Here is a 13,860-nt window from a genome sequence, read left to right on the forward strand (position 1 = left end):
CCTAGCCTAGGAACCTTCAGGTGCCTCGGGTGCGGCCATAAAAAGAGGAAAAAAAAAAAAGAGAGAGAGAGAGAAAGAAACAATACTTATTTGGTGAATCTTCAAACCTCAATAAATAGACCTAAACAAAAATATTTTGCCAAGCTGGGAGTTCCCATTGTGGCACAACAGAAACAAATCCGACTGGGAACCATGAGGTTGAGGGTTCAATCCCTGGCCTCGCTTGGTGGGTTAAGGATCCGGCGTTGCCGTGAGCTGTGGTGTAGGTCACAGATGCAGCTGAGATCGGGCATTGCTGTGGCTGTGGTGTAGGCTGGCAGCTGTAGCTCTGATTAGACCCCTAGCCTGGGAACTTCCAAATGCCATAGGTGCAGCCCTAAAAAAAACAAAAGACAAAAAAAAAAAAAAAAAAATTTGCCAAGCTGAATGCTAATTACTAAACTAGATTTGTCATAACTGAAAGAAAATTTTTGTAAATTTGTGGATATGGGGGCCAACTTATTTACTCAAGTATAGTTTCTAGGGTATCAAAACAGCTCAGAAGAAAGTTTAACATTAAACCCGAGCAAAGAGAATCTTACCAAGGCACAGTGATCTCTATTATTCTGGCTGGTTAACTCTGTTACAGTGCAAGTAATACTAGGACCCAAGAGGAGCTCCCGCTGATCAAGGTAACACTGGTGAATGTCGTTAAGCAGTTGCTGGTATCTGGTGAAAAGCAAATGAAATTGGAATATAAACTTCTGATTTCAGATACATAAATTAATTCAATCCTAAATCCCAAAAGAGTTACCAAACCTCTAAAGCTATAGGGTCACCTCTCACATGCCCACATTAAATACTAGAAAGAGTCATGCATATAAAGAAAAAACAAACCATAACAAACTACCGTAACATTTACCTTTTAAACAAAGGTTTATCTTCTAAGAAGAGTGATCTTACATCTACCAAAATGAGAAGGAAATCTTGCTATGCAAAAAGGATGCCCTGTAAACTTGCCAGGTCAGGTCTATGATCTTGTCCCCCAATATGAGTTGTGTGTTATGAGAAAAAGCTTGTATAATGCACAGTAATTGCTCAGAAAATATTAAGGACAGAACAGAGTTGAAAAAATAGCACTTCAAGGGAAAGTAATTTGGAAACGGAACAACTTGTGGGTACTCACTCTGGTATTTTTTCAGATCGTTGTTCTATTTGTTCAATGAGAGTCTGTGGAATAAAGAAAAATCCATTAACTCCATCTGTTTCAGTTGTACTTTTAATTACTTTCTGATTTTAACAGTAACACATGCCTGTGCTGGAAAATCTATAAATACAAGAAAGTTGAAACATAAAAACCACCTATAATACCAAAAAGTAATCACAGTTAATATTTTAAAATATTTTCAATTTTTGAATGCACATGTTCACTATATTTTTCTCTTTGAACAAAACTGGAATTATACTATATATTCAGCTTTATAATCTGCTTTTGAAAAATTAACTGTTCAGGAGCTCCCACTGTGGTGCAACGGAATTGGTGGCATCTTGGGAAGGCTGGGACCCGGCCCGGCACAGCCGGTTAAGGATCCAGCATTGCTGCAGTTGCCCCTTAGGTTGCGACTGTGGCTCAAATCTGATCTCTGGCCCAGGAGCTCCATGTGCCCAGGGTGGCTAAAAATGAAAACCAACAACAAACAAACAGTTCAAAACATTCTCTTACATTAAATAATTCTCATTATCAAATAAAAAGGTATAGAAACCCTTAGATTACTGCCTGGTACCTAGTAAACACTCAATGATTCATTACAAATATTATTTAAAACATCATTTTAAATGACTACATAATATCCTACTGGGAAAATGTGCCATTACTCAACTATTCCTCTCCTGCCAGACATAGAAGTTATTTCCTAAGAATAACAGCCCGGGGGTTTAGAGCTCTGGGCCTGGCAAGTCTGAGGGCCGGCCGGCAGTGGCTATTTGAGCCCAGGAGACCTAGTTTACTTCACGGACTCCACTTCCACTCTTTAAGCTGATATAATAACTGTACCCACACTTCCCAGCCAGGGGGACCCAACACTGGGACCAAAGAGGAATATTTTTAGAGGTTTTTGAGAAAGGAATTCATTTACATCCCTATCAGAAGTACTGCCTATCTCACCAAATCCTCAAAAGCACTATTATACCTTAATTTGTTCATTTCTAATGACCAAAAAATGCCACCTAACCTTAAATTGAGCATATCCTCCACTAAAGCTGAACATGCACTCATATTTATTAACTATTTGTATTTTCCATGAATAATCCGTTTTTGGTTTTGTTTTTGGCTGTGCCTATAGCATGCAGAAATTCCTGGGCCAGGGACTGAACCCATGCCACAGCAGTGACCCAAACTGCTGCAGTGACAACATCAGATCCTTAATTCACTACGGAGAACTGCAATCTGGGTCCTTCATTTTTTTTTTTTTTTTTTTTTTTTTTTTGTCTTTTTAAGGCTACACGTGCAGAATATGGAAGTTCCCAGGCTAGGGGTTAAATTAGAACCATAGTCGCTGGCCTTCGCCACAGCCACAGCCATGCCAGATCCAAGCCTCGTCTGCAACTTACACCACAGCTCACGGCAATGCCACATCCTTAACCCATTGAGAGAGGCCAGGGGTTGAACCTGTGTCCTCATGGTTACTAGTAAGATTCATTTCTGCTGAGATGTTCACCCTTCTTACTGACTTCTAAGTTCTTTCAATATATTAAAAATGTTAAGCTTCTTACTTATCCACTGCAAACATTCTCCCCAATTTCTGCCTTTTCTTTTGCTACCTAAAATTCAGAAAATTTAAATTTCACATCCTTAATCTTTTACTTTTTTCCTAACTTCTTCAACGTTTTTGGTTTGATTTGGGTTTTTTTGTTTGTTTGTTTGTTTTTACTTATTCATTTTTTTGGTCTGCTTATCATTTTTGTATTTTACTCTTTAGTTCACTTAAAATGTGTTCTGGTAATTTTTTTTTTTTTTTAAGTTTGCACCCACAGCCCAGGGATTGAATGTGAGCCTCGGCTGCTGCAGCCAAGTGTTCTGACAATGTTACAAAGTGAAGACTTTACTTTTTTTACCCCAGAAGTACTCACCAAATCTTCCCAATAGAATGTAGAAAATTCTAGCCCCTCCTCTCAGATTTGAGAAATTTCTTTACATTCAAAGTTACAGAACTTTCCATTCCAATGATTCGTCAGTGTATTCTTGAATCATTATCACTAAATTTTTCAAATTTCTCTTGTTTAGTCTTGCTTATTTACAGTACTAGATGAATTTTAAAATCATCCAAAAAGAAATTCATTGGAATTTTTGCCATGATTACATTAACCAATAAATTACACATGAGAAACTGATGTTTGAAAAATTAAGTGTCCTCAACCAGGAACATGCCAGGCTTACCCCTTACTGAATCTTTTATGATTTTCTTTCTGATTTTATTTTCTTCATCCTTATATTTCCAGTAAGGTTGTTTCTAAATGAGTATTTTATGATTTCTGTCACTAATATAAATGGGACTCCATCATATATTCTAGCTGCTTACTAATGGTACGCAGGAAAACCACTGATAATTACATAATCATTTTGTATGCACCCACCATTGAGCCCTCTAATATACACCAATCTTTTTTTTTTTTTTTTTTTTTTTTTTTTAGTCTTTTTAGGGCCACACCCATGGCATTTGGAAGGTCCCAGGCTAGGGGTCAAATCAGAGTTGCAGCTGCTGGCCTGCACCACAGCCACAGCCACAGTCACATCAGCTCCGAGCCACGTCTGTGACCTACACCACAGCTCACGGCAATGCCAGATCCTTAACCCACTAAGTGAGGCCAGGGATCGAACCCAAATCCTCATGGATCCTAGTCGGGTTTGCTACCCAGAGCCACAATGGAAACTCCTACACCACTTCTTTTCTAATCAAATTTTTATCACTGCTCTTTGACTAATAAGCAGAAGTAACCAGGCACAATCTAAACCTCAAAACATCAACTAACCACTGCGTCCTCTCTAAACAAGACCAAGTCCCTGTTTCAAAAATCAAAAACTCCTTTCCACGAACTTTGAAGAAGGAAACAAGGAAGAGAGTGAAGTCAGAGTCAGCAAAAGCAGACTATTCTTTCTGGCAACTTCATAATGACTGGGGAAAAAAAAAAAAAAAAGGAAAAGATCCATGTACCAGGTCTAGTCAGCTTTACCTGGAATGTGTTAACTATTTCAATACATAACCCACGTATCAACTCTGTGCAGCCTTCACTAATCAAGACCAACATTCTGTACTCTCCTTTAGGGATCGCACACTGCACTAGGGAAGGTGATTAAGGTACACACTCCCGAGCTCACGGAATACACCCCAATGCCTGAAGCCAACCCCTACTTCTACTGAAGCACTGAAGACTCTTCCCGGTTAATCAGGCCTCCATTTGTCAAATCTCTCTTCACCATAATCCACTCTTTATACTATATCCTTGGTCTTATGAAATGGAAAATCTGAGTAACTCACTTTCCTGTTTAAAATACTGCAATGGAGTTCCCATCATGGCTCAATGGAAATGAATCTGACCAGTATCCATGAGATCACAGATTTGATCCCTGGCCTTGCTCAGAGGGTTAAAGATCCAGGGTTGCCGTGAGCTGTGGTGTAGGTCGCAGACGAGGCTCGGATCTGGCTTTGCTGTGGCTGTGGTGTAGGCCGGTGGCTGCAGCTCCGATTCAATCCCTTGCCTGGGAACCTCCATATGCCACGGGTGTGGCCCTAAAAAAGAAAAACAAAGAAATAAATAAAATACTGCAGCGGTCCTCTACCTTTCCTGAGTGAGCAGGACATGCAGCAGCCCTTGTGAGAGGGCCTCTGCCAGGCTTCCTTTCTTCCTACCCATCACAGCCTACTAGAGCCCCGTATTCCAGTCACAGCAACCTACATGAGGGTCTCCCAAAATACGTGCTTTTTAGGTCCCCACAACCGTCCTATACATGCTCTTCTCTCTGCATAAAATACCCTCATCAATCCCCTCAAGTCCACTAAAAATCCAAGCGTTTTAAGCTCAAACATCACCTTCATCTGGAAACTTTCCCCAAGCCTCAGAGGAGGAGCTAGGCATTTCTTGCTCTGTGCTCTAAAAACACACAACAGGAGTTCCCGTCATGGCGCAGTGGTTAACGAATCCGACTAGGAACCATGAGGTTGCGGGTTCGGTCCCTGCCCTTGCTCAGTGGGTTAACGATCCGGCGTTGCCGTGAGCTGTGGTGTAGGTTGCAGAAGCGGCTCGGATCCCGCGTTGCTGTGGCTCTGGCGTAGGCCGGTGGCTACGGCTCCAATTCGACCCCTAGCCTGGGAACCTCCATATGCCACGGGAGCGGCCCAAGAAATAGCAAAAAGACAAAAAAATAAATAAATAAAAATAAAAAAATAAAAACACACAACATACATGCTGCAATGTGGAAGGGCTGCCTTTCATTCATGTTCAGTTTCCTGGTATAAGCAAAGGACCTAAACCACTTCAAAAGGGGAGGCTAAATACACTTCACAGCAATATCCTATTCCTGCCAATAGACTTACTCTGACTTTGGGGGCAGCAGCTCGAAATTTCACATAAAATAGTGTGAAGGCATTGTCTGCATTCGGTACAGATGAAGGATCCTAAAGAAACGTGGGGGAAGAGGGGGAAAGGAAGATAATGAGCAAACCCATAATTATTCAGAAAATATGACGCAAATCATTTCATACAGCTACTGACTGGCCTATATACCAACCAAAAGCTTACAGAGAAGAATCTAAAGAAAAATTAAATATATTATTGCTACAAATGAGAAATGATTATGTGAAACTGTCATCTCTCTTCTCTTTATAATTAAAATCTATCCTATGTTACATGAATTGCGGTGGTAAAAAGACTTAACTCATATCGCTATGCAGTCACGGAGTGTAGGACATTTGGCCAAATTACTTGGCCTCTCTGAAATTCAGTGCATCCATAAAATGGCGATAACATATACTCATAAAGATTTTACACAGCTCAGCTATAAGGCACTCACATATAATAGGCACAAGTACTTATTAGGTTTCCCAAACTTGCTAAAAATTTTGCAAAACAGAAAAATTATATAGGCTGTTATATCAGCTAAGAGCAAGGTAAAAAATAAAATGTGATCCAAAAAGAAGTGGCTTTGACCGGAAAGCTCAAGAAGATACTTCATATTCTCTAAAAAATAAGCTTGAAGGAGTTCCCGTTGTGGCTCAGCACTTAACGAACCTGAGCAGTATCCATGAGGATGCAGGTTCAATTCCTGGCCTCGCTCACTGAGTTAAGGATCCAGGCATTGCCGTGAGCTTTGGTGTAGGTCGCAGACACAGCTCGGATCCCACGCTACTGTGGCTGTCGTGTAGGCCGGCAACTGAGGCTCTGACTTGACCCTTAGCCTGGGAACCTCCGTGTGCCACGGGTGCAGCCTTAAAAAAAACAAACAACAAAAAAAGTCTAAATTAAAAAAAAAATAATAAGGGAGTTCTCATCATGGTTCAGAGTAAACAAATCTGACTAGTATCCATGAGGACACAGGTTCGATTCCTGGCCTCGCTCAGTGGGTTAAGGGTCTGGTATTGCCATGAGCTGCAGTGTACATCAAAGATGCAGCTAGGATCTGGCGTTGCCATGAGCTGTGGTGTAGGTCGAAGACAAGGCTCGGATGCTTCCTTCAAAAAATATGCCAAGTCAGGAGTTCCTGTTGTGGGGCAGTGGAAATGAATCTGACGAGGAACCGTGAGGTTGCAGGTTTGATCCCTGGCCTCATTCAGTGGGTTAAGGATCCGGCATTGCCGCGAGCTGCGATGTAGGTTGCAGATGTGGCTCAGATCCCGCATTGCTGTGGTTGTGGTGTAGGCTGGTAGTTGAAGCTCTGATTCAACCCCTAGCCTAGGAACCTCCATATGATGCAGGTGCAGCCCTAAAAAGACTAAATAAATAAATAAATAAAATTTTAAAATATAAGCTTGAAAAATAAAATGCATTGTTTTCATAGTATTATTTTCTTAGGAAATAAATATGCTCAATGACCATCCAGCTATCTCTACTCTTTTTTTTTTTTTTTTTTTTTTTTGTCTTTTTGCCATTTCTTGGGCTGCTCCCGCAGCATATGGAGGTTCCCAGGCTAGGGGTCTAATCGGAGCTGTAGCTGCCAGCCTACACCAGAGCCAGAGCCAGAGCAACACAGGATCCAAGCCGCGTCTGCGACCTACACCACAGCTCACGGCAACACCAGATCCTTAACCCACTGAGCAAGGCCAGGGATCAAACCCGCAACCTCATGCTTCCTAGTCGGATTCATTAACCACTACGCCACGACAGGAACTCCCCCAGCTATCTCTACTCTTATTTCTAACCTTAACACTCTGCTTGTTTTCCACCTAGCATCTACTACAATCTGTGATTGATTGATTTGTCTGTTTCCCTCTCTACTGACTATTTCTGCTAAATGTAAGCTCCATGAGGGCAGGGACCTTGCTAGTTCCTATTGTACAGTACAATGCCAAGCATTTAGGAGGTGTTCAATAAAAATACACGTGCTAAATACAGAAAATTAAATTATTCATCCTCTGTAGAGAAAAAATTTCAAATTACCCATCATATGTAATTCTACCATGAATCACTTTTGTTATTTTGGTGATTTTCCTTCCAATATTTTCTTTCTTTCTTTCTTTCTTCCTTTCCTTCCCTTTCCCCTTCCTTCCTTCTTTCCTTTTTTGGCCATGTGGAAGTTCCTGAGCCAGGGACTGAACCCACGCCACAGCAGCAATCAAAGTCACAGCAGTGAAAACACCAGATCCTTAACCCACTGAGTTCCCAGGGAACTCCTCCTTCCATTATTTTCTTTAAAAAGATGGGAAAAGAAATAGTTGAATCTTAGTATTTTTCATATAGTACTAAATATTTCTCACACAGTTATATATTCTTTGAAAATAAGATTGTAACGGACATATACAATATGGCCATTTTTTTCCTATTATGAATAAAACTGCAATGCATATTCTCATTTAACAAAAGGTTAAAAAAAGTTGAAGTTACATATAAATGAGCCAAACAAAAACAAAACACATTTCACCAGTTAACTCACCCTTTTTAATAATTGATTTGTGAGGTTCTGTAGTGTATTCACAGTGTATGTCTTCATGAGTTGCAAAGCTTTAGAAAGGCATTGCTTAAACTTCAGTAAATATATAGGATAATCTTTAAAATTTGGCTGAAAAGTAAAGGGGAAGATTTACAAAGATGAAACAAACATTAACAAGGCAAACTTTTAATAAAACCTATCCTTATGTAAAGCTATACATAAAGTGAAAAAAAAAAAAAAAAAAAGGTTTTATATAGATTGTAAGCTCCCTGAAGACAAATACTATGACTGTCTCAGTCACAGCCAAATCCCCTGTGCCTGGCACAGAGCAGGGGCTCAATAAATATTTGCAGTTTTTAGAAAAATATATTTTCAGTGTCCCAGAGACTTCAAGGTTAATATTTGAGGCCCAACCAGGGAAAGAAGAGGAGTCAGGAGAAATAAACACAGCTATAAATCCTTGAAGGACAGAAAGAGATGATGATGAAATCAAAGGGCTTGTCCCTTTGTTTCCCCCTAAGTAATACTTTTTGTTTCCAAAGAAGTACCTAGCAAAACGGGAAGTCAATAGTCTAAAAATCTCTTGTCCTTTTATATGTGATAAAGCCATGGCCAGACCTTTTTTCTATTCCAGGGGTTACCACAGCAGTTGAAAGTACTTTTTAAATGACTACTTGATGACTAAGAATTTACTACAGTTTTTCTTCAAGTATGTTGCAAGCATCTATTTACCTTCGGAAGAAATAATTACTTTACTGCATAAGAAGTTATGCAATAGAAAAAGAAAAAAAAAAAAAAGAACACAAGTTATGCAATAGGAATGTTGACACACAGAAATACCATGACTTACATGAGATGATATGTATGTTATACAATCATCTAACTTGGCCAGCATAGGTATAAATCCTTCACTATTCACAGACAATGTGGGAGAATTCAATTTCTTTAAGGGAAAGAAAAATTTACACATTAAGAGTTACCAAATATCCTCGAACATAGCTCTTGTGTACAATACATAAAGGACAAATTAAAAAGAATATGGATTGAATTCGGTTTATTCCTAATGAGCTTCAACTGGGCTCTTCATGAATTAGCAAACATTTTAATTAATTTATTTATTTATTTTAGCTTTTTAGGGCCGAACCTGCGGCATGTGGAAGTTCCCAGGCTAGGGGTCAAATCGTGGTTACAGCGGCTGGCCTACACCACAGCCATAGCAACATGGGATCCCCCACCCACTGAGCGAGGTCAGGGATGGAACTTGCATCCTCATGGATCCTAGCGGGGTTCACTTCTGCTGTGCCACAATGGGAACTCTCAGAATTAACAAACATTATATACTCCACTGTAGACTGTTATCTTAAAATAATACATCAAGTACCTAGATCTTCCATTTTCTAGTACTTTACAACATAAAATTTTCCACTTTCGAATACTGGCAATTTTCTCAGAGTTAAAAGATTAACTAGCGGCCATTATGTTTAGGAGTCATACTATGAAAGGAAAACAATATATATAGGTAAAATATAAGTAATCATATACAAATCATAAAAGTGTAATATAGGTAATATAATATAAACATATTTAATATGTAATAGATTAAATTATATAAAAATATTAAAACATACAAAACTTTATAATGTATATAAGTAAAATCACCCAATTATTTCTTATCTTGATATATAAATAGTTTGGCAATGAACTATTACCCATTGCATTGCATTGTTAACTGGCTACTGGTTTTATATCTCGCTCTTAAGATTTTTTAATTGAAGGACAGTTGATTTCAAACATTAATAATTTTAATAACACGATTTATATGCAGTTATTATGATTAATTTACAAGCCAGACACATAGAGAAACATATATATATTTCTCTATATTTACTATATATATGTATATATGTGTGTATTTATATATGTGTATATATGTGTGTATAAATATATGTATATGTGTGTGTGTGTGTGTATATACACATATATATATACATATATTTGTATGTGTGTATATCTTTTTAGGGCCACACATGCAGCATTTGGACGTTCCCAGGCTAGGGGTCAAACTGGAGCTGCAGCTGCCGGTATACACCAAGCCACAGCAACAACATATCCAAGCCACATCTGTGACCTATACCACAGCTCACAGCAACACCAGATCCATAATCCACTGAGCGAGGCCAGGGGTTGAACCTGCATCCTCATGGACACTAGTTGGGTTTGTTACCACTGAGCCATGATGGGAACTTCAAGAAATATAATATACACTATTACTATGGGATACAAGAAAGCATTAAGCGCAGAATACTCTTCCTCAAACTAGAGATTTGTTTAAAATATGTTTTGATTACCATTATAGAAGTACAACCACAACAAAATTTAAAACAGAATATTTCTTCTTACAAACTTCACAGCTTACAAATAAGATACCATAAGAGTTAACCAACCAAGAGATTTCAAGAACAATACTATAATTTAACAACTATTATTTAAATCATATATGAAAAAAATATAAACTGGTAATGTTATGTCCATCAGCCACAAACAGGAATATCTTAACAATAAGCAAACTATTAAGTTAAAATATCGCTCAGGCCTATTTATAAGTTTAAAGATTAGACTCAGAAAAGGAAATATAAAATAAAGTCACTAATTTTATAAAAAAATAAAAAAACAATGCTTACTGTGTTAATAGTTTCCAATTCATTAAAATAGGAAAGCTTTTGTTGAATGTTTTCAGCCAGCTCAACAAGTTCGGACTTGCATTTTTTAAAAGAGAAAGATCAATTATTGTGAGAACACATGAATCAACACTTCAGTCTGAAAATTACACTGAAAAGATTTATGTTAGACATACAGGTTTATATCAGACATACAATTTTAGATCAATGCTCAAAGATTTCCGCAATCATGGACTAAAATAAGCAATGATTATTACAGTAAATTACATATGATCTTTTCTCTAAAATAACAAACGACGGCTTTTTATAAAACACACAAAATGCACACAGAGAAAACTCTGAGATACAGGAACTTAAATATTCTGTCTTTAAGACCCAAGTTTAAGTGTAACCTAGATCAGTTCATCTTTTCATAAACCCCACCATTACTACAATCACCATGCCTTGTTTGAAAAGCATCCATAATAAAGAGCAGGCAGAGCAGACAAATATACTGTCTTCACCTTTGAAACTGTACCGAGGCCTAACAGCTCAAAGCGGGAAAGCCTGAACTTGCCCTCGCTCACACAAGCTTAAAGCTGGCTGTCAAAGTAAGAGTTTGCGTGCTTAGCACAGGGCCTCATACAGAGCAGTGTTCAAAATACACTTGGAGAAATTAAGGAAATTAGAATTAAACTGTATTCATCTATTTAAAAATAAAATATTAAATATAATCAGTGTTTCTCTCTTCGACTCCCAATTACCTGTTCTTTCAGCAGCTGTTCACAGGCTTCGTGGAGGGCTCCTGTCTTATTGGACACAAAAAGATACTGTTTCTGCAATGATTCCAGATGCTGAAGAGCACTGTTGACGTCATTCAATATAGCATCACACTGCTCCTGAAACCCAGACAAGTAATCCCTCATCTGTCTAGAAAACAGAACCAAAAGGGGATTGGCAATAATATTTTCCCCCAATAAGCATAGACAATAGCAACAAAATCTCAATTTTCCCCAAATGTCTGAATTTCAGAAGAAAAGTCTGACCTATTCACAAAAGTGCATTATATTCAGAAATGTACCAAAAAACATGTCACAAACTATTTCAAAACTTAAGAAGGAAAATCACTCAAACTATGAACAACAAAAGGAATCAACCTTAAAGCCATAACCTATCTTTCCACATGCAGAGCAATAAATCAAGGGCTCAACTTTCAAAGTCTGAGACACCAGGGCCATCTCAAGGTATCAAGGGGTCCAACCTTCAGGTCACTTCTGCTTTCTAGAGATGATGTGATGTCACAGAAAGAATTTTGGACTTGGCGTTAGAAGACCTGAGTCCAAGTCCCAGCTCTGCCCAAGTCTCCATGACATTAGGCAAGTACTTAACATTTCCAGGCCTCAGTTTACTCACTTGTAAAATGGGAATAATATCTTTCCTTATAGAGTCGCTATGAAGAGCAAATGAAATCATACATCAAAGAGCCTAACACAGGAGTTCCCGTTGTGGCGCAGCGGAAACAAATCTGACTAGGAACCATGAGGTTGTGGGTTCGATCCCTGGCCTCGCTCAGTGGGTTAAGGATCTGGTGTTGCCATAAGCTGTGTGTAGGTCGCAGATGAGGCTCGGATCTGGCGTGGCTGTGGTTGTGGGGTAGGCTGGCAGCTGTAGCTCCAATTAGACCCCCAGCCTAGGAACCTCCAGGTGTCAAGGATGAGGCCTTAAAAAAATACAAAAAAAAAAAAAAAAAAAAGGAGCCTAACACAATGTCTAGCAATAACAGTCACCTAATCAATGTTAAATGATATAAATGTTCAACCCACAGTCTCCAGATCAGCTAGAAACCATACAGTCACTTCCCCAGTCCCATCAATATACACAAACAAAACACACGGTCAACACCCAGCCTAGCCGGCCATCCCTAAAGGCTCTTGGGTCTCTCCCTCTAAAGAAAAGCAACATGAAGTTCCCATCGTGGCTCAGTGGAAACGAACTGACTAGCATCCAAGAGGACACAGGTGCAATCCCTGGCCTCATTCAGTGGGTTAAAGATCCGGTGTTGCTCTGAGCTGTGGTGTACACCACAGATGCAGCTTGGATCTGGTACTGCTGTGGCTGTGGCTGTGGTGTAGGCCAGCAGCTAGGGTTCTGATTTGACCCCTAGCCTGGGAACCTCCATATGCCGAGGGTGAGGCCCTAAAAAAAGACAAAAAAGAAGTAAAGCAAGGCAACAAACACCACGGAGTTCCTGACAAAACTCCCACTTGATCCCAAGCACTTTCTAGAGCTTAAGAAGCAATGTCTAGGAGTTCCCGTCGTGGCTCAGTGGTTAACTTAACAAATCCGACTAGGAACCATGAGGTTGTGGTTCGATCCCTGGCCTTGGTCAGTGGGTTAAGGATCCAGTATTGCCGTGAGCTGTGGTGTAGGTTGCAGACGCGGCTCGGATCTGGTGTTGCTGTGTCTGTGGTGTAGGCCAGTGGCTACAGCTCCAATTTGACCCCTAGCCTGGGAACCTCCACATGCTTCGGGAGCAGCCCAATAAAATGGCAAAAAGACAAAAAAAAAAAAAAAAGGAAGCAATGTCTGCTCCTCCAAACCTATTAATTACAAAGTAACTTTTTTTTTTTTGTCTTTTTTGTTGTTGTTGTTATTGTTGTTGTTGTTGCTATTTCTTGGGCTGCTCCCGCGGCATATGGAGGTTCCCAGGCTAGGGGTCCAATCGGAGCTGTAGCCACCGGCCTACGCCAGAGCCACAGCAACGTGGGATCCGAGCTGTGTCTGCAACCTACACCACAGCTCACGGCAACGCCGGATCGTTAACCCACTGAGCAAGGGCAGGGATCGAACCCGCAACCTCATGGTTCCCAGTCGGATTCGTTAACCACTGCGCCACGACGGGAACTCCCAAAGTAACTTTTTTTAATCAAACAGCTTCCAATGCCACCTGACCCAAATCCTTTTAGGTATTCTTAAAGAAAATGCTGCTGTTTAAAGTCTTCTTTGTACCTTAATTTTGTTTAAAGACAGATTACGATAGCCTTCAGATGATCTAAAAATCAGCATAGCCAACAAATAGAAGGG

At 39.6% G+C, this 13,860-nt stretch overlaps 1 protein-coding gene across 5 annotated transcripts in view; it reads right to left on the minus strand.

Annotated features, from left to right (window-relative positions):
- COG3 (component of oligomeric golgi complex 3) overlaps positions 1-13,860 on the minus strand; it is a 67,383-nt gene that overhangs the window by 37,383 nt on the left and 16,140 nt on the right. For 4 of the 5 annotated variants that reach the window (XR_014819507.1, XR_014819506.1, XR_014819508.1 and 1 more), the window contains exons 4-10: positions 11,541-11,706; positions 10,801-10,875; positions 8,970-9,062; positions 8,123-8,248; positions 5,571-5,651; positions 1,166-1,209; positions 582-708 (exon numbers count right to left, since the gene is read on the minus strand). Coding sequence is in view for 2 of the 5 variants with exons in the window: in XM_021065605.2 (XP_020921264.2) it covers positions 582-708; positions 1,166-1,209; positions 5,571-5,651; positions 8,123-8,248; positions 8,970-9,062; positions 10,801-10,875; positions 11,541-11,706 (712 nt within the window). In the remaining 3 variants the exon portion in view is untranslated. The remainder of the gene's footprint in view (positions 1-581; positions 709-1,165; positions 1,210-5,570; positions 5,652-8,122; positions 8,249-8,969; positions 9,063-10,800; positions 10,876-11,540; positions 11,707-13,860) is intronic. The other variant, XM_084981813.1, reaches the window with a different exon arrangement.

This window comes from Sus scrofa, chromosome 11 (genome assembly GCF_054392235.1).
Source record: "Sus scrofa isolate SSC_HxYL_T2T_F1_AM1 chromosome 11, Sscrofa_HxYL_maternal_Yorkshire_Landrace_v2.0, whole genome shotgun sequence".
Taxonomy (NCBI): Eukaryota; Metazoa; Chordata; class Mammalia; order Artiodactyla; family Suidae; genus Sus; species Sus scrofa.